The 19,078-nt window shown below is 43.0% G+C and overlaps 1 protein-coding gene across 2 annotated transcripts in view; it reads right to left on the reverse strand.

Annotated features, from left to right (window-relative positions):
- SEL1L (SEL1L adaptor subunit of SYVN1 ubiquitin ligase) overlaps window positions 1-15,786 on the reverse strand; it is a 54,651-nt gene extending 38,865 nt beyond the window's left edge. Inside the window, exons 1-3 of one of the 2 annotated variants that reach the window (XR_010600714.1) lie at window positions 15,630-15,786; window positions 4,781-4,818; window positions 1,854-2,079 (exon numbers count right to left, since the gene is read on the reverse strand). Coding sequence is in view for 1 of the 2 variants with exons in the window: in XM_005311155.4 (XP_005311212.2) it covers window positions 1,854-2,079; window positions 4,781-4,818; window positions 15,630-15,702 (337 nt within the window). In the remaining variant the exon portion in view is untranslated. The remainder of the gene's footprint in view (window positions 1-1,853; window positions 2,080-4,780; window positions 4,819-15,629) is intronic. The other variant, XM_005311155.4, reaches the window with a different exon arrangement.
- Window positions 15,787-19,078: the final 3,292 nt, after the last annotated feature.

The raw sequence follows: 19,078 nt of genomic DNA on the forward strand, positions 1-19,078 counted from the left end.
AAAATACTGGATGCTTCAGAGGAAGGCAAATAACAAACACATAAAATGCACCAAGCAAATCATGTAGCGCTTTAGATGATGGCATTAGTTTACAACTGCCTCTCTCACACCTTATTGCATAGCTATGATATTAGTAGTCAAACATTCAGCTAGCCATATCCCATTTCCTTCCCCCCACCCATCTTCTTGTTTTTATTTTAAATCCAGGCACAGTATTTGTTTCTCCCACATACAGTTGTTTTTACTAACACCTAAAAGAATGCAAGATGCTACAGTCCATACACTGTGATAGTGCTGTTACGGGAGAAAAATGGAACCATGAACTTTGTATGAGAGGCAAGTATAAGATGAAGTTATTTATAAACTTATACATATTAAGATATCAGGTATGGGCTAATAAGCATATTTACTCAGGTGACAATCTAAGCGGCTGCACACAGTCTAGTCTGGGATTCAGCTATCTTGCTATAGTAGGGAATGTTCCAGGCAACCAGCTGAGGCATTTTTACAGATCAGATTTGAACAATGTGAAGACAAAGCCCTTTCATGGCATTATGATGGGAAGATACAAAGTACCTTAATGAAATTTCACCTTCAGTTAAGAGGCCTGGCTGACTAAACATGATGCTTGAATCTGAAGGCTAGCAACAATTGGCTTATACTACTAAAAATGTCTTTTTATTCGCTTTTCCACTTAATTAGTATCTTTCATCTCTGTACAATGTCATACTCACCTACAGCAACATATACAAGTGCTCAAGAAAAGTGTAGAGCATTTTGTATTAGCAAGAGGCTACTGATGTTTTATAGGAAGTCACTTTTTTTTTTTTTAAGCATATAGACCTGGTGGAGATTAGCAGATATTATTAGAGGTAGTTCTGCACAATTACTGCTTCCTTTCACCATGCTAATCTGCATTTGTGAAAAGGCATATGAAAATAACTGCTAGAGACAAAGTGTTGAGCTAAACATTAAGTTACCAAGCAATCACCCTTTTCCATAAGGTTAGAGTAAAAGTTAGTTTACTCTGGGCACATTAAAAATGTTGTTTCCTTTTTATGTACATCAGCCTATGTCAGGGATACCCAAATGCCAGCTGCAAGGCAAGGATATCAATCAGATGAACTCTAACTTTTCATTATGAGTTTAAAAGAAATTCCTACTCAGTTTCCCTGGAAGATCTGAGAACAACCAGGCATGGTTATGTGTATTTTTATTTGAAAAGTTACCCTAGTTTATATGAAATAGGGTACTGTCCTACAGCTCCTGAGAGATTGTCAATGCACAAAGTTGCCTCAGTGTCAAAGTTTGCTTCCACTCTCCTCAATTTAACTCAAACCTGCATACAACCAACTACCAGAACAAAAGGACCACTTATAGTCTTTCCCCTCCTCCCCATAAGACAAAGCTATAATCAGGCCAAAAAAGTGACTACTTCTGGGGAGAGAAAAGCTTTAGATCATAATCTATACTTCAAAGTAAGAAGATATGAGTCATGTTCATGTTAGAACTTCAGGATTTGGATTGTTCTCTCCAGTCACAAATTGTTAAAAACGAAAAAGGAGCAAGGCACTCTCACTAACTTGAGTGAATTTTCTTACGCTGTGCAATCAACAGAAACTATGGAAAACATTTTAAAATGCATCTGAAGTAAATGATATAGGTATTAGCCAACATTACAGTAGGGAAAATTAAGGCTGCAATGACCATTGCATTCTGAAACCCTCTATTCAGTTACACAATAGAGACAAATGAAGATTATTTCTGGATCCCACTAATCTCCCAAATTTTTCCAGATTGATTTTGCTTCTTGCTATTGGTTTATGAAGCCTGCAGAATTCAAGCAAAGTTACCTGGTTTCTGCATTTCTACATCTTCCAAGTTCTCATTTAATAGGTCTGACATTTCAAGTGAGTCAAGCCCCTCCAACATGCTCCCTTTCTCCTCTTCTTGGCTCCTAAAGCTCTCTTCATCTTCAGTGTGAGAGTCGGATTCCTCTGACTCAAGGAAGAGCTGACCTGCCACAACACGGGTTCCTGTGGAGTGGTCCCCCACCTGTTCTTCTGAAGGCAAGGAAGTCTAGAGAAGAAGAGAGCAGAATTTAGGAGACTAGTCCGCTCATTGACTACTATTATTCAATTTCTATCCCTTTTTAGTTTATGAAGCCTACCAGGAAACTGAACTTAATATCAGAGGCGTAGCCATGTTAGTCTGGATCTGTAAAAAGCGACAAAGAGTCCTGTGGCACCTTATAGATTAACAGACGTATTGGAGCATAAGCTTTCCTGGGTGAATACCCATGTGTCACATGCGACTGACGAAATGGGTATTCACCCACGAAAGCTTATGCTCCAATATGTCTGTTAGTCTATAAGGTGCACAGGACTCTTTGTCACTTTGAACTTAATATGTTACTTTAAGCTCAAGAGTGAGAAGTAAATGTGTTGAATTGTTTCTTTCAGCCCCTAATCCCCAGTTCCCCTTTAATTCTTAAAAAATCTCTTTCCACAATGGAGATATCCCAAAACTCTCACAAAATTGGTTGCTCTTCATTCATGCAGATTGTGTGTACATCACTTCAGCTTATGTGAAAAATGGAGCTTCATTTGTGCTGATTTGGAATGACCTGTTTAAAGCTAAGGCACTCAACTACAGTCTTTGAAGTATAGCAGAAGGGGAGACTAGTTCCCTTTGTACTTAAGAGAAAAAACTATCCCAAGTCACAGGAAAATCAAATTTGGACACATGGACCCAAGTGTTTAGTGGAGAGCTGACTGTATAAGGCTTTCTAAAGGGGAATCCTTTATCCTAATGTCAAACAACTAAGTAGACTGAAATTTCTCCTTACAAGGGTAAAGCTTTTCCTGTACTGTCTTGTCTTCCACCAACAGTTGGAATTCAGATTCAATTCCATCTGAATTGTAACAGGCTTTTCTATTACACGTAATTGAAAACTTCCTAACGGACTTCACTTGTCCTATCAGTTTTGTAATATTAGTGCTCCCAACAAAATTTCAAGTCTATCACCCTCTGACCACAATTCTTTATTTCCTCTCTCCTAAAATCTCCCATTTATATTCTAATATTAGTGAAAAATTAGAAGGCAAGTGGTCTTTAGAACAAAGAACTAGAATTGAAGATTGATGGGTTTTAGCCCTAATACAGACAAATATGGAGGGAGAAAGAAGTGGAAAATAACTCACCCCACCTAATCTCTTTGCCTCAGTTTCCTCACCTGTAAGACAGGTATATCACCTACCTGACAGATATACTGTAAGGCTTATACAGATATACTGTAAGGGTAGGTCTACACTTACCCGGTAGTTTGGCGGCGAGCGATCGAACCCGGAAGTGCTCGCCGTCGACTGCGGTACTCCAGCTAGACGGGAGGAGTACCGCGGAGTCGACGGGGGAGCCTGCCTGCCGCGTGTGGACCGAGGTAAGTTCGAACTAAGGTACTTCGAACTTGCGTACCTTAGTTCGAATTAGGGGGTTAGTGTAGACCTGGCCTAAGGCTATAACAAATTTGTGTTTATTAAAGCACTTTGATGAAAGGTGCTTCAAGAGTGCACCATAAGGGAAAACGACCTTACCTTTGCACTAAACCAGCTCTCCTTATGCTTAAGGCTGTGAGTTTGTCATGGAGGTCACGGATTCTGTGACTTTCCGGGACATCCGTGGCTTCTGCAGCAGCCAGTGCGGCTGGCCTGGGGAGTTGCCTGCGCAGCTCACGCAGTCCTTGGGACAGCCGCACTGGCCACTGCTGGGGCAGTCTCAGGCAACCGCTCCCCACCGCCCAGCCCCAGCAGCAGCAGGAGTTTGGATGCATTTGGGAGGGGGCTGAGGGCTGGGGCACAGGAGGGAGTGAGGGCTTTGGGTGGCGCTTACCTTGGGGGGCTCCCCGGAAGCGGCGACATGTTCCTCCCTCAGCTCCTAGCTCCGTGCACTGCCTCACTGCCCCCGCATCTCCCACTGGCCACAGTTCCTGGCCAATGGGAGCTGCAGAGCCGGCACTTGGGGTGGGGGCAGCGTGCTGAGCTAGGAGCTGAGGGAGAGACGTGTCGCTGCTTTCGGGGAACCCGAGGAGCCGGGTAGGGAGCCTGCCAGCGCCCACCCTCACCAGCAGGGGTCCCAGGCCATGCGCCCACCCGCCCTTCCCCCTCCCCCAGATTTAGGCAGGGGTATATAGTACGTCATGGATGGGTCATGGGCCATGAATTTTTGTTTACTGCCTGTGACCCGTCCATAACTTTTACTAAAAATATCTGCGACTAAAACGTAGCCTTACATATGCTACATTTTTAATACTTCCATAGGTCTTTATTAGTATTACTTAACTAAACCCTCAATGCATGAGGTAACAAATATTCTTTTTTCAGAGAGGTGAGCTGAAGTTCAGAGATGTTAAGTGACTTGATCAAGGTTATATAGCAAGTTCGTGGCAGTTTCTAAACAGACTCCATTGAGTTCTGATTTTCAGACCCTTGCTCTAGTTCAGTGGTTCTCAAAGTTTTGTACTGGTGACCCCTTTCACATAGCAAGTCTCTGAGTGTGGCCCCCCCCCTTATAAATTAAAAACACTTTTTTATATATTTAACACCATTATAAATGCTGGAGGCAAAGCAGGGTTTGGGGGGATGCTGACAGTTTGGCACCCCATGTAATAACCTCATGACCCACTGAGGGGTCCTGACCCCCAGTTTGAGAACGCCTACTCTAGTAGTCCCACAAAGAGGGAGAAGAAAATGGAATGCGTTATTTGGTGAGACTTATTGCTTACCTTTGATTCTAATGACTCATCCTGACTTCCTTCTTCATCTGTAAAGAATTTTAAAATTTAGTTCAGAAGCTATTTTAAACGTGTTATTACCTAAATAAAAAGCAATAAAGTTAGCTAGAACAAAACAATATTGCTTAGCATTACTCTTTTGAGATATACTAGAGCTCTAGAGTTCGCTCATACATCTAAAAGGCATTTAAATTAGAATTGCTAAGAAGCATCAACTTTTAAGTTGCCAACCAGAGAGTTTAATCATCAAAAGGCATTGACCAGGAAAGCCATGTTAGCACCTTTTTAGTTAGATATATTTAAACATGGTTCTCGGTAGAAAGGTGCCTATGTGGTTTATCAGGCCAGCATATTCAAAGCCTCAGAGTGGAGATTTATTCATTCAAATAGAACAATGTCAAGTTATCAGGGCACTAAACCATTATGTTGCCATACAAGGATCCAAACTTTGTTCTTTGCTTGCAGGCTGGAACTGTCAAAGCCTGTTCAGCCCTGGGGAAAGAGGCATTTGTTAGACTCTAAGACAGCGAAGGACAAGGAACTCTAGAACACACAGGTCAGTTCCATAGTCTTGTTTGTTTTTATGATCTCAGGTAAGAGGGAAATAGAATTGTTCCATAGATCTATTTTTAGCAGCTTCAAATGTGTTTTGTAGACTCCTGTATTTCTCATATTGATTTTCCCTAGATCCTGTATAGTTGACACACTCACTATTGTAAACAACTTTTCTTAGTTTTTTGTTTGCACTAATCTCCTTGACCAAGAGTCTCGAGTTGTCACACATGATGTGGGACCTTCCCAAGTATGAGAGGAGACTTGAGCATTGTATCATACCTAAACATAAAATACAACTTGCACAAGCAAAAATACAAGATAACCCCCCAAAATACAGCAGTGTGTTAAAACATTGAATATTTCACTTAAACCAAGAGTCAGGACAAATAGGGTTAAAGCTACTGGTCTGTCCTTAACTCACCTTACTATGTCCAGATTATGCATTGCAGACCCTTAAAACAGGAAATTTAATGTGCTGCAGAAGAGATGGATCAGGCTGAGTTCAGAGAGACAAACCTTACTCTCGTCAATTTAGGTACGCTTCATATAAAATAATAGCTATTCGATATCTTGAACACAAAATTCTATTTGAAGTGCTAAGTATATTAACCACTTAAGGGCTGCTATATATACAGCATGTGGAATAAAAACACATTTCTGCTATTAACTTACACACATTGCCTTTGAAGCAAAGATGTGCTGATGGAAAACCAACAGAAGGCCATCACATTCTGCTGCAGCAAAGGGGCTGAATACTTGCAGATTTTCTATCCCTAACAGCTCTGAAACAAGTGATGGAAACTGCGATGAACATGACATTTTACTGACTTCACAGCTCTGATGATTCTATTGACACCATCTGGGAACCACTACAGTTTACTGCCACGCAATAGCCAGTGTTAGAAGTCAGCTACTAGAAGTTGCTCCTTGCCCTCTTTTGCTTAGTCTAACTTCCTGTCAGGAAAGATAAGTACCAGGATTCATTCCTGAACCACTCAGGCCTTGCCATGGCAGATTCAATAATGGCAGTAGGAAATTATAAAGGCACCTTAAAAGTTTAAGAAAGGAGCAATGCTAGCTGTATTTTCCATTTTGAAGCAGACTATAATGCTTTTCAATTCACAATCTCACACACTGCAATTACTTCTCCCACTTCTGGAGTGCAGCACCTTCATGGTGACATGCAATGGATGTTTAGAAGCGCATAGTAAAACTGCACATCAGTTTAGGTAAGAAAGTGAAGAATCCAATATCTGTTTTGAAAATGTAGGGGAAATTAGGAAGCAGACTGTAATTAGCAGTTGGAGTTTAGGTAGGACACTCAGATTAACATCTTCACTTTCGAAAGTGGTATAGTTTAGGCCATGTCTACTCTAGCAAGCTTACAGCAGAGCAACTATACTGATGCTGCTGAGCCGCTGTAAGAATGCTTGTGTAGCCACTCTATGCTGATGGGAGCTCTCCTGTTGACATAATAAAACCACCTCCACAAACAGCAGTAGCTATGTCAGTGGGAGAAGCTCTCCCGCCAACATAGCCCTGTGCACACTACCACTTACGCCAGCAAAATCTAAGCAACAATAGATTTTGATGACATATGTGGTAGACATGGCCCTAGTGTTCTAAATACAGACTAGCAGTCAGGAATCCTATCCCATCTTGCATTTTAATCCTGACTTTGACAACCTCTATGGCCTTGGGCAAAATCACTTATCCCCATTTTACAGATGTGGAAGAAACTGAAATAGGATGGTCAAGTTACAATACAATGGGATTAACTGCTTGCAAAGCACTCTGAAGATGTCAACAATACTATTTAATGCTTTACAAGTACAAGGATATTTTTAATGGCAACAACTGGTTAGGACGACACCTAAAGCTGATATCTGCAGATTCATTCACTGTAATCATCAAATATCAGTTAATATGTTCCTAAAAGAAAGTTTTTAAAATAGCACTGATAGCACCGCATTGCTAATTGGCATTGTATATTTTAGTAGTATATATATATTCATAGATTCCAAGGCGAAAAGGTACCATTGTGGTCATACAGTCTGACCTCCTGTACAACTAGGGTGACCAGACAGCAAGTGTGGTCGGGACAGGGGGTGGGGGGTAATAGGAGCCTATTTAAGAAAAAGCCCCAAATATCAGGACTGTGCCTGTAAAATCGGGACATCAGGTCAACCTATGTACAACACAGGCCAGAGAGCTTCCCTAAAATAATTCCTAGAATTCTATTTTGATTGAAAAATTGTCAGTGATGGAGAATCCACCACAACCCCTGGCAAGTTGTTCCAATGGTTAATTACCCTCATTGTCAAAAATGTACACCTTATTTCCAGTCTGAATGTGTCTAGCTTCAACTTCCAGCCACTGGATCATGTTATACCTTTCTCTGCTAGATTGAAGAGCACATTACAATCTACAAGGACCTACATGGGGAACAAATATTTAGTAATTAAGTCACTCCTTAACCTTTTTTCTTAGTTAAGCTAAACAGATAGAGCTCCTTGGGTCTATCCCTATAAGGCATGTTTTCTAATCCTTTAACTTTTCTAGTGGCTGTTCTCCAAACCCTCTCCAATTTATCAACATCTTTCTTGAATAGTGGGCACCAGAATCGGACACAGTATTGGAACAGCAGTTGCATCAGTGCCAAATACAGAAGTAAACTAACCTCTCCACTCCTACAAGATTCCCCTGTTTATGCATCTGAGGATTGCATTAGCTCTTTTGGCCATAGCATCATATTGGGAGTTCATGTTCAGCTGATTATCTACCACATGCTCAAATCATTTTTCTGAGTCACTACTTCCCAGGATAGAGTTTCAATCCTGTAAATATGGCCTACATTCTTTGTTCCGAGAAGTATACACTTAGCTATATTAAAACACACAGTTCGCTTGCGCCTAGTTTACCATGCAAACCAGATTGCTCTGAATCAATGTCCTGTCCTCTTCATTATTTACCACTCCCCCAATTTGTGTGTCATCTGCAAACTTGATCAGTGATGATTTTATGTTTTCTTCCAGGTCATTGATAAAAAATTTAAATAGCACAGGGCCAAGAACTGATCTTTGCGGGATCCCATGGGAAGTTCACCCTCTTGATGACGATTCCTCAGTTACAACTACATTTTGGGACCTATCAGACAGTTTTTAATCCATTTAATATGTGCCATGTTAATTTTATACTGTTCTCGTTTTTTAATTAAAATGTTATGTAGTATCAAGTCAAACACCTTACAGAAGTCAACATCATTACTTTTATTAACCAAACTCATAATCTCAAAAAATATCAAGTTAGTTTGACAGGACCTATTTTCCATAAATCTATGTTGATTAATTACATTACCCTCCTTTAGTTCTTTGATTAATCAAGAGACTTTGATATACAATTAATAAAGTCATACAAAAGCCAAGTCACAAACAGAACAAAATACCAATAGTTTAATAGGGTGTATTCCCTCCATACACATTCTATTCAATGGGCAAACATTGGTTAATAATTCCCTCTTATTTCCAACAGTGACCTACCACTGCAAATTAACAACAATTACATGTGTATAGGGACACAAATGTAAAATGAAGGTGGGAAGGGTGAAGGGAATTAGTAGTACAAACCAGGACTAAATTTGTTTTGTTTTTGTCTCAAAAGCAAAACAATTCAACTGTTTCATTGCAGTTGCATCATGTAGCTTCTCTCAGAAGAAACCAGCTCTAAGTTAACAGGCTGCAGGTATAACACAGTTAAAAGGCTGTTACACAGATGTTCTTTCCAAACCAGACTGCTAAAAAAAAGGCAAAGTTAATTTATTTAGCTGTACTGGGCCCTTAAATGATTTTCCAGTTAAATTAGGTGGACTAACTTGCAGTGATAATGGATAATGCAAACAGCAAAGGGATCATTTACAGACCTACAATTCTTAACACAGAACTGCTGAACAGTACATGGACATTACAGTTATAATTAAAAGCACGCCTACTTTTAGAGAGAATTAAAAACGATCTTTTGGAGGTGTTAATGAGGGGCTAGTGGTAGGTCACTGTTGGAAATAAGAGGGAATTATTAACCAATGTTTGCCCATTGAATAGAATCACAGACATTATAATGTTTATGCACTTGCCAAACAGTGATTAGAGCTAATTGTTCATTTGCTTTTCTAAATGCAAATCCAAGCTCAGAAAAAGTGGGTCACTTACCATTTGCTGGATCTGTTTGAAGGGTTGCCTAGTGCTATAGATGCTAGTTCTGAAAGGGCTGATTGGAAATTAATCCTACCATTTTTTAAGCAAATGGAGGGATAGTGCAGATTATTAAAAGGTAATGAGCCGACAATACAAGACAAACAGAACATTTTAGTTAGAAATTTAATGCAAAATTTCATCAGCCCTGAACCTTCTTGTACCCCAAATGAAATTTTACTGACTTAAGTATGAGGCATTTCATGAGGATTAATTATTTGTTTTGCCACGTCTTTTAAGCACTCACACGCTCAAGTCAACCCAACCTATTAATGATGGAGGACTGATAGTACACACTATTCACATTAGAAGTACCTCTAGGAACAAGGACAGGGTAAGATTTTTTAGTATTTTGTGTGAGGAACCAGAAATTAGGAAAAAAGTTGTGCAGTGCAGGCCACCTAAGGGTAAACCACCACCAGAGGTCAGAGGTTAGCCCAGACTCCAGAAGAAAAAAAAAAAAAAAAGGACAACTCAGGTGTCAATGTGCAAAGCTGTGGAAGAGTCAGCAACAGCAGAGAAATTCTGCTAGGTTTAGTCTAGAAAAGCATTAAAATTACAGGTTAAGATGGCCACTCATCCTTTGGAAATAGCCAGAGATCTAGTAGTGCCATAAGGAATCTGCTAAAGCCTCATGAATGGCCCAACTTATCTCTGAGAATTAAGTTTTTCCATCCAGATTTTTGTAAATGCTCCAAATTCTGAACAATACCACACAACCCAACCAATACCCAAGATATTTCAGGAATGGACCATCAGTGCAGGGCTGTGTGTGTTTTTATTAACTTGGGAACATTTCCTTCATTTTTGGGGGGTAATTGATTGTTTACACTTTGGAACAGAATTTGGCCTTTACTTATTTAAGAAAAAAAGAGAGGATAAACAAACATGAAACATTAAAAAAATGACTTTCCTCACATGGATACATTTTTCTGACTATGCCAAATTTTGACACAAAATGCACTTCAGATAAGAGACACCTGAACCAAGTTTGTACACAATGCATGCTTATTACAGCCAATCACAAGGCATGCAGTGATTCAGTAACTGTCACTTCAGGCTGTTGCCTCAGCAAGCTTAGTTTCAAATTGTCCTACTCAGTTATTTGTCCCACCACTATTCCATTAGCGCACTGCAAAAACTGTAGTCAGTCAGTATTAGTCCTCTTATGGTAACATTCAAGGTTTCTTCAAACTCCTTTCGAACTACTGGCTGAACTTCTCTAAAGCTACCTCTACAGTGGTCCCCTTCTATAAATTAAGATCTGGGGCTTAGGAACTTTGAGGGAATATTTATTTTTGTATGAACAGACTTCAGCATACTACTTCCCACTCAAGTCAGCCTGTACGAGCACAGCATAGCAGCAAGAACACCTCCTCTATCAGACAGGATGGAAAATACCGGGGGGCGGAGGGGAGAGAAGGAGAGACACAAAAATCCCACAAACAAGCCAGGAATCAAACTTGCATCCTCAGCATAACTAGTGCAGGACACAGCCTCAAATCAGACCAGCAATAGTTATATGCAACAACAAAAGAATAAAGGATAAAATTTTAGGCGACAGTTATTTGGTTTTGAGATTTTAGTGAAAAGGAATGAAGCAGGAAAAAACATTATTCTGATGGCTCACAAATACCAGAACACCTTGAAGTACAACTGAAACATTTCCAATATGTAACAATAGCAAATGATGTGAAACCTGAATGTGTGTGCAAGTACAAACATAAACAGTAAATAAATAAATACATAAATACTCTTCCCATAAACCCATGGTTATATTAAACCTTCATAATTAAGAATCAGATTTCTTTTATCCCTGCTTAACCCATCTAAGTGTTCTCACTGGAGGACTGTCATCATATTACATAGAAAGAATGTGATTAAAAACAAATGGATAGCATTAGCAAGTACAATACTGTGACTGAAGTGGTGGGTAAAAAACAACAGCCAGAACTGTATATGAAGGTCTGCAGAAACACATCTCTAGACTCAGCAATTTCAGCATTTGTATTTTACACAGACTTTTTTTGGAAGCCACTTATGAAGCCAAAATAATGAAATATCATGCCTTCCCTTAGTACTTCCACAATCTGGGAACTGATTTGTTGCAGGAAGATCAGTAATACCTGGTCAAGATTTATTTCTGACTCTTTGAGACATGAAATAAACCAACATATCAACACGGGTATTATACTCCATAAACATACCCAGAAGAACCCAAAGAAGTCAACAAAGGAGGGAATGATTTGGAACAGTCTTTTTCAGGACCCCACTAAATAATTGTTTAGATATCTCCATACCAGATCTCCATACCCAATACAGATTAAACAAAAATAAGCCTCTCTCTACATCAAATAGCAGCGGGGAGTCCCAACAACACCAGAGACTGCAAACGCTACTAACAAGTGGTATGTACAGAACCTCAACCAAAATGGTAGATATAATCCTTGCCACATCTTCCAGTTGCTTTCCCTGATTTACTAGCATCTCATCAATTTTATCTGGATTGAGCTTCATCAAGAGAGTCCTCATGTAAAGCACAATCTCTAGCAAACAAATTTACATCTTATTCTATAAACAGATGGTGAGACTCATTCATTTGAGGCCCAACACTTTTCTTGGCTTAACAGCAAGCATGAAAGTCTCCAATAAATTACTGATTTGAGCAAAGTTTAAGATTTTCATTAAATTAAGATTTCAAACTAGGATTACAAGTCTTGGTTACAAGACCAAAGACAGTACTTGATAAGCTATGTACCCAAACAGAAACCTTATCAAAAACTCTTGAATCCAGACAATTAAATTGTAGATTCAAGAATTTGAATTTGAGGTTTCTCAGAAATCATTTTTCCACAACCCAGATGATTTAGGATTAGCCTCCAGAAGTTATGGGTGAGTATTTAGGAATTCAAATATCCACTTGGGAGGCCTGCTCCAAGCGTAAAACAACTGAGTTAGTATTCAACACCAAGCCTGTAGGCTTGTACTGGACCCTGTCAAAGAATGTTTCAGGTACCAATTTTTTTGCAGGATATCAGATAATCCAATAATAATAATCACAAACCAGAACCAGTTCACAAAATAACCTTCTAAAGCAAATGTTAGTTAAGAAATGCCTTTCCAGGATCACAGTGGCTGCCAAAAATCATTATGGTACATTCAAAGCTGTATCTAGCTGTGGACATGATGACCATTCCAATTTTTAGCCATAGCAACCCCTTAGCAATACCTAATAAACCAAATACGTATTACCTATGCATTTTATTATAGATGTTTGTACCTAACTTAAGCATCTGAAAATTATAATTTGATGACAGCATCAAACTCTGCAATACATAATACACAGGTGAATGTGTGTTCCAAGTCCCGCTCTGTGCTGATCCACAGAGGATATGAGTTGTTACAGCCCTCAGCTACAGAGCGTTGGCTGTTTAGCTGTTCTTGCTCTTAGCTCTGGATGTCCCCAGATCTATCCCCATTATTTCAGCCAAGAGGGCGGCCAACAGACATACATAGAGCCATGTGTTTTAAATATACCCTATTGTTGAGGATATTCATTATACCTTCAATATACTCATGATTTAATTTTGTATTAAAAAAAAAAAAAAACCTTGAGTACTAGGTTCAAAGTTCAACTACCAGGATATCACACTCAGAGAACACAGCCCTGTCAAAAAAATTACATGCTGCATATCAGCCATGCTAATCACATGCAGTTAAATATCCTGCATGTACAACTGACTGATTCATATGTGGTGGGATGAGACCAGTTTTCATTTTTAATTTCTTTATAAGCACTCTGAGAAGTGGTAGATAGCAAGTGTATTGGGTAAGTGGGGTTATGTTATCTTTTTGGCTTCAGAGAGCTAGATGCTTCTGTACTACACTTTGGGAAACACGCAGGTGGCCAATTATATTATCTACAAAAGCTGTGACAACAGTATTTGAGATCCAAGTTGTCCTTGAACAAGGCAACCTTAATTTTTTAACCCTCTAGCTCAGGGGTGGCCAACCTAAGCCTGAGAAGGAGCCAGAATTTACCAATGTACATTGCCAAAGAGTCACAGTAATACGTCAGCAGCCTCCCATCAGCTGCCCCACCCCGCTCCCAGCACCTCCCGCCCACCGGCAGCCCTGCCAATCAGCACCTCCACCTCCCAATCAGATCAGCTGTTTTGTGTTTTGAGGCATGCAGGAGGTTCTGGGAGGGAGGGGGAAGGAGCGAGGGCATGGCAGGCTCAGGGGAGGGGGCAGGGCCTGTGGCAGAGCCAGAGGTTGAGCAGTGAGCACCCCCCGGCACATTGGAAAGTTGGCGGCTGCAGCTCCAGCCCCGGAGTTGGTTCCTATACAAGGAGCCACATATTAACTTCTGAAGAGCCGCATGTGGCTCCGGAGCCACAGGTCGGCCACCCCTGCACTAACTGGTAGCATATGCAAAAGACAACAAGTCTAGGACTTGTTTACCAAAAACCTATCAGACTGACTGTGAGGTCATATTCTTGAGTGACACCTTCCAAGATCACAAATCTTCCAAAAAAGCCCCTGTTTGGAGGGATCTTTTCCCCATACAGTTCAGGTGAAGCCGTCTTTGCCTACATCTACAATACGGCCATTACAGTGGAACAGCTGTACTGCTACAACTGTGCTGGTGTAAGGTCTCCCGTGTAGCTGTTCTATGCCGGCATAATTAAACCACCCCTAACAATTTCCGGTAGCTATGTCAGCAGGAGATCATCTCCTACCGACATAGCGCTGTCCACACCGGTGCTTTTGTCAATCAGGGTGTGTGTTTTTTCACCCCCCTGTCCAACAAAAGTTTTACCAACAAAAGTGTTATTGCAGTCATAGCGTCTGTAGCCAAAGCTAACATCCTTTGAAGCACCTGTATGTAAAAACATGGGATGTCTGTGTGAACTGGAGGCTGAGAGGATGTGAAAGAGACAAATTAAACAATGTAATTAACAAGAAATAAGTATTTGGAATGACATAACTAAGCACTGTGGCTGTATTATGCACACTTACAACACTAGAGATGTTTTATTAACAGAAGAAACTCCAGCACTGCTTACTGAGTAAGGACATGTCTAAATTAGGGAAAAGGGTATTTTAATAAAAAAATATATATAGCACATTTTGGTTACAAGGTGTTTAAAAATGTTGGCACCCAGTGTGGACAATGCTTAACACCTTCCATGATCCCCCTTAACAGCACTTTGCAAACATGCTTAAAAAATAAACACACCTTTTTTCTACTCTACATAAGACCTAACAGATTTGGGGCAGTTGATGTGTTAACTGAAGCATGATGTTTTTCAGTCCTTCCCTAAAACAGTTTACCAAAACAGACAAGTCCCTCACCAGCAGCAAACCAGAGTCAGAAGGCTAGAAGGTGTTGACATGTGATCCCCCTGATGCTACACCAAAAGTTAGGTCAGTCACCTTACTGTTACCCATCCCCCTTCCCCTCCCCATCAGAGCACCCCATCCATCCTGCTGTCACCTATACCCCAACATCCCCTCCCCACCTTACCCCAGACTACAACCATCGCTGGGTCAGCCACCCTACTGTTCCCCATCCTCCCACCATCCCAACAGTCTCCCCACCTGATCCTACACCACCCCATCCACCCCACCGTCACTCATCCCCCGCCATCCCGACACGCCCTCTCCAACTGAGCCCACACCGCCCGTCCCCCCAAATCCCACCCTCACTTAAACCCACACGCACCTATCACTGGATCAGCCACCCCGCTGTTTCCAGCCACTCCCCATCCCGACGCGCCCACTCGCTTCCTCTCACCACGCCCGTTCCCGTGTCGCTGAGCCACGAGTTCCCCGAAGCCTCACGCGCTACTGCCACCCCAGTGCCCCCATCCCCGCGCCACCCTCCCCCCAGCTCTCCCCCAAGGCCGGCACCTCGCGCTGCCGTCCCGGAGGGGTGGCTACCCCACGCGCAGGGAGGCGGTGGACAGACGAGCCCCTTGCCCCGCCCGGGAGAAGGACGTGGGGGTTACACCCTCCGGGCCCTAAATACTGACCAGCGGTGGCTAGGCCACAGCTCAACAGCGCCGCGGCGCAGAGTAGCAACGCCAGCCGCTTCCGCACATCCATCGCAAGGCTCCTGTGAGGCGACAACGCCGCCGAGGAGCCCCAAGTCCGGCTTCCCCACCCCGCCCACTGCCTTGAGGGGGCCAATCACGCCACACCAGCTCTACGACAACAACCAATTACTGTGGACCGTTCACAGCGCGGGCGGCCCATTGGACGATGGCTTCTCCGACATGGCCCACTCGGATTGGCTGAGCACATTATTTACTGACGGATACCTTCGCCCGGCCAACTGAATCTCAAGAAGGGAAGCTCAACCCCGACAGCGCCGGCCCAGGGAGATCAAATGTCCGGACTACAATACCCAGAATGCATTACGGGCCCATCACCACAATACCCATAAGGCATGGCGAAGAGTGCGTCATACACCAGCTGAGGCGGCCGGTGTTAGGAGTCGAGTTCTAATTCACCCATAACCGTGAGCTGGAACAGCTTTGTGCTCCCTCCGCTGGGGGTGGGGTGAGGTGCAAATAAGAGCTGGTGGGTCCCAACAGCCTTGTATTATAAGCGACGTCCCTTGTCCCCTACTAAATCTTCAGCACGGGAGGCCTTTTAGCCCACGTTTCAACAGGAGGGAGCCAGTACTCACAGGTGCATCATCTTTCCACTCCTCTCCTCTCCTCTCCTCTGTGCTGCGGAGGGAAAGCTGCCAATTGTAGTTGGACGTATTTTCGGGAGGTTGCATCACATGACATAATCTTTAAAATTAATGGAGAGATCCTAGCTCCTAGAACTGGAAGGGACCTTGAAAGGTCATTGAGTCCAGCCCCCTACCTTCACTAGGAGGACCAAGTACTGATTTTGCCCCAGATCCCTAAGTGGCCCCCTAAAGGATTGAACTCACAACCCTGGGTTTAATAGGCCAATGCTCAAATCACTGGGCACATCCTTCAGCCCATGCCACTTCCCACAGCCCCCATTGGCCTGGAATGGTGAACCATGGCCAGTGGGAGCTGTGATCAGCCGAACCTGCGGACGCTGCAGGTAAACAAACCGTTCCGGCCCACCAGCAGATTTCCCTGATGAGCCGCGTGCCAAAGGTTACCAAGCCCTGCTCTAGCCCTTTGTCTTGTCCCTGGTGGAGTACAGCCCTAACCCTTGTAGCTGTAGGTCTGGTAGACCAGTGGCTCTCAACCTTTCCAGACTACTGAACCCCTTTCAGGGGTCTGATTTGTCTTACATATCCCCAAGTTTCACCTCACTTAAAACCTACTTGCTTACAAAATCAGACAAAAATAAGTGTCACAGCACACTATTACTGAAAAATTGCTTATTTTCTCATTTTTACCATATAATTATAAAATAAATCAATTGGAATATAAATATTGTACTTACATTTCAGTGTATAGAGCAGTATAAACAAGTAACCTGTTGTAAAACTAGGCACCTATCTAGATGAGTTGATGTATGCCCTTGAAGATTTCTGCTACCCCAAGGGTACACATACCCCTGTTTGAGAACCACTGTTGTAGACTATTTGAATTGGTCCTGCTTGTTGCCTTCAGCCCCTGGTACAAACTGGCTTTACCTGCATTTGTGGATGTCACAAAGCATCAACTGTATCAATACAGTGTTTCCAAGGTAACTTACGCAACTTTAAGTGAGGAAAAGCTCAGAGATGAAAAGAGGACCAAAGCAAATTAAATCAGACAAGTAAGTAACACATGGGGATGGCTTCAGGGTTAAATGGGACCTGGACTCAACAATACTTTCCTTCTGCCTAACTTAAGGTTAATCTTTAATAGCTGGAGACTCCAGGACAATCCGGGAGGGTTGGCAACCTGAGACGAGGCTCAAGGGCCAGGGTTGGGAGGGGAGTGGAAAGATGCACCCTGTGAGTACTGGCCCATTGCTGGACAGGGTCCCTGCTGACTCCAGCCCTTAAGCGCAGAAATCCCATCTGCTTTCTCTGCGCAGGCTCTGTCAGGCAGAGCGAGTGTACAGACTGTGTGTCCTGGAGCTGTGCTGAAGGGTGGAGTCAGGAAGGAGCTCTGTCTGGCAGTGGGGGTCATTATTTCTGGGGTATAGCCTCCTGGCTTGTAGAGTCTCTGTCAATGTCCCCAGCAGGATGCACAGTGCTGTAGCAGGCAAAGACCAGCAACTGCAGTCTCCAACTTGGTTCCTGGCACCCCTGCCAAACCTGAACAGGAGTTGCAGGGGCTCTGGCCCAGCAACTGAGGCCCTGAGTTCTCTGCTACATCCACAGCTGGAGAGATAGAGAGAAACCCTAGGAAGCATGGGGGTGGGGAAAGGCATAGGCGCTGACTCCGTGGGTGCTCGGCACCCATCGGCAGCCAAGCTCCCCACCCCAGCTCACCTCCACCTCCGCCTCCTCCCTTGAGCGCTCGGCGTCCACACTTCTCCCCCTAGCTCCCAGCGCTTGCCGCCGTGAAACAGCTGTTTCACAGCGGCAAGTGCTGGGAGGGAGGAAGGGGAACGCAGCATGCTCGGGGAAGAGGCGGGACCAGGGTGAGGATTTGGGGAAGGAGTCCAATAGGGACAGGGAGGGGGCAGAGTTGGGGTGGGGACTTTGGGGAAGAGGTTGTAATGGAGGCAGGGCAGGGGTGGGGGTGAGGGAGGGATCAAGCACCCACCGGTGCTGGGAAAAGTTGGTGCCTATGGGGAAAGGGACTTGCACCCAGAGGTTCAAGTCAAAATTGGGGTCATCTGAGGTCTGTCCCGTGTTTTTTAAATACAGTGTTGGCAACCCTACCCGGAAAAGACCCTCAAAGGGCAACACCAGAGCTAATGCTAACCCGCACCGCCTCTACCCCCAGTTCCTGAGCAGTGGAGACCAACCACCAAGCTCCCCTGTAGAGCTGATCAGGAAAAGCTTTGTAGAAAATTCTTCCCATTTTATTTAAATTTCCAGATTTGATTAGAATTACAAAATTTGAAAACTCCTACCCTGCCATAAAACTGAACAGAAAATATGGTACTGGTAGTGAATTTTGAACCTCTTGTCAAAATGTCACCTACTTTCTTCCAGAAATTTTGAAATTTAATCAGAAATTGAAAAGTGTTGACCACTTAATAATAATATATGGAGATATACTTATTTCATAGAGCTAGAAGGGACCCCAAAGGGTCATTGAGTCCAGCCCCCTGCCTTCACTAGCAGGACCAATTTTGCCCTAGATCCCTAAGTGGCCCCCTCAAGGATTGAGTTCACAACTCTGGGTTTAGCAGGCTAATGATCAAACCACTGAGCTATCCCTCCCCCCTCCTATTACTGGCAAACCCAACGGGAATTAGTATTGCTCAGACGCATACTTTGTGCTTTCATATCTATGCAGAAGGGGCGAACGGCAGCCTCTTAGCTCCTGAAACGTAGGGAATGGCTATTTTAATTCAGCTGGGAAACAGAATGTGCTGATGC

The sequence above is a fragment of the Chrysemys picta genome, chromosome 4 (genome assembly GCF_011386835.1).
Source record: "Chrysemys picta bellii isolate R12L10 chromosome 4, ASM1138683v2, whole genome shotgun sequence".
In the NCBI taxonomy this organism is placed as follows: Eukaryota; Metazoa; Chordata; order Testudines; family Emydidae; genus Chrysemys; species Chrysemys picta.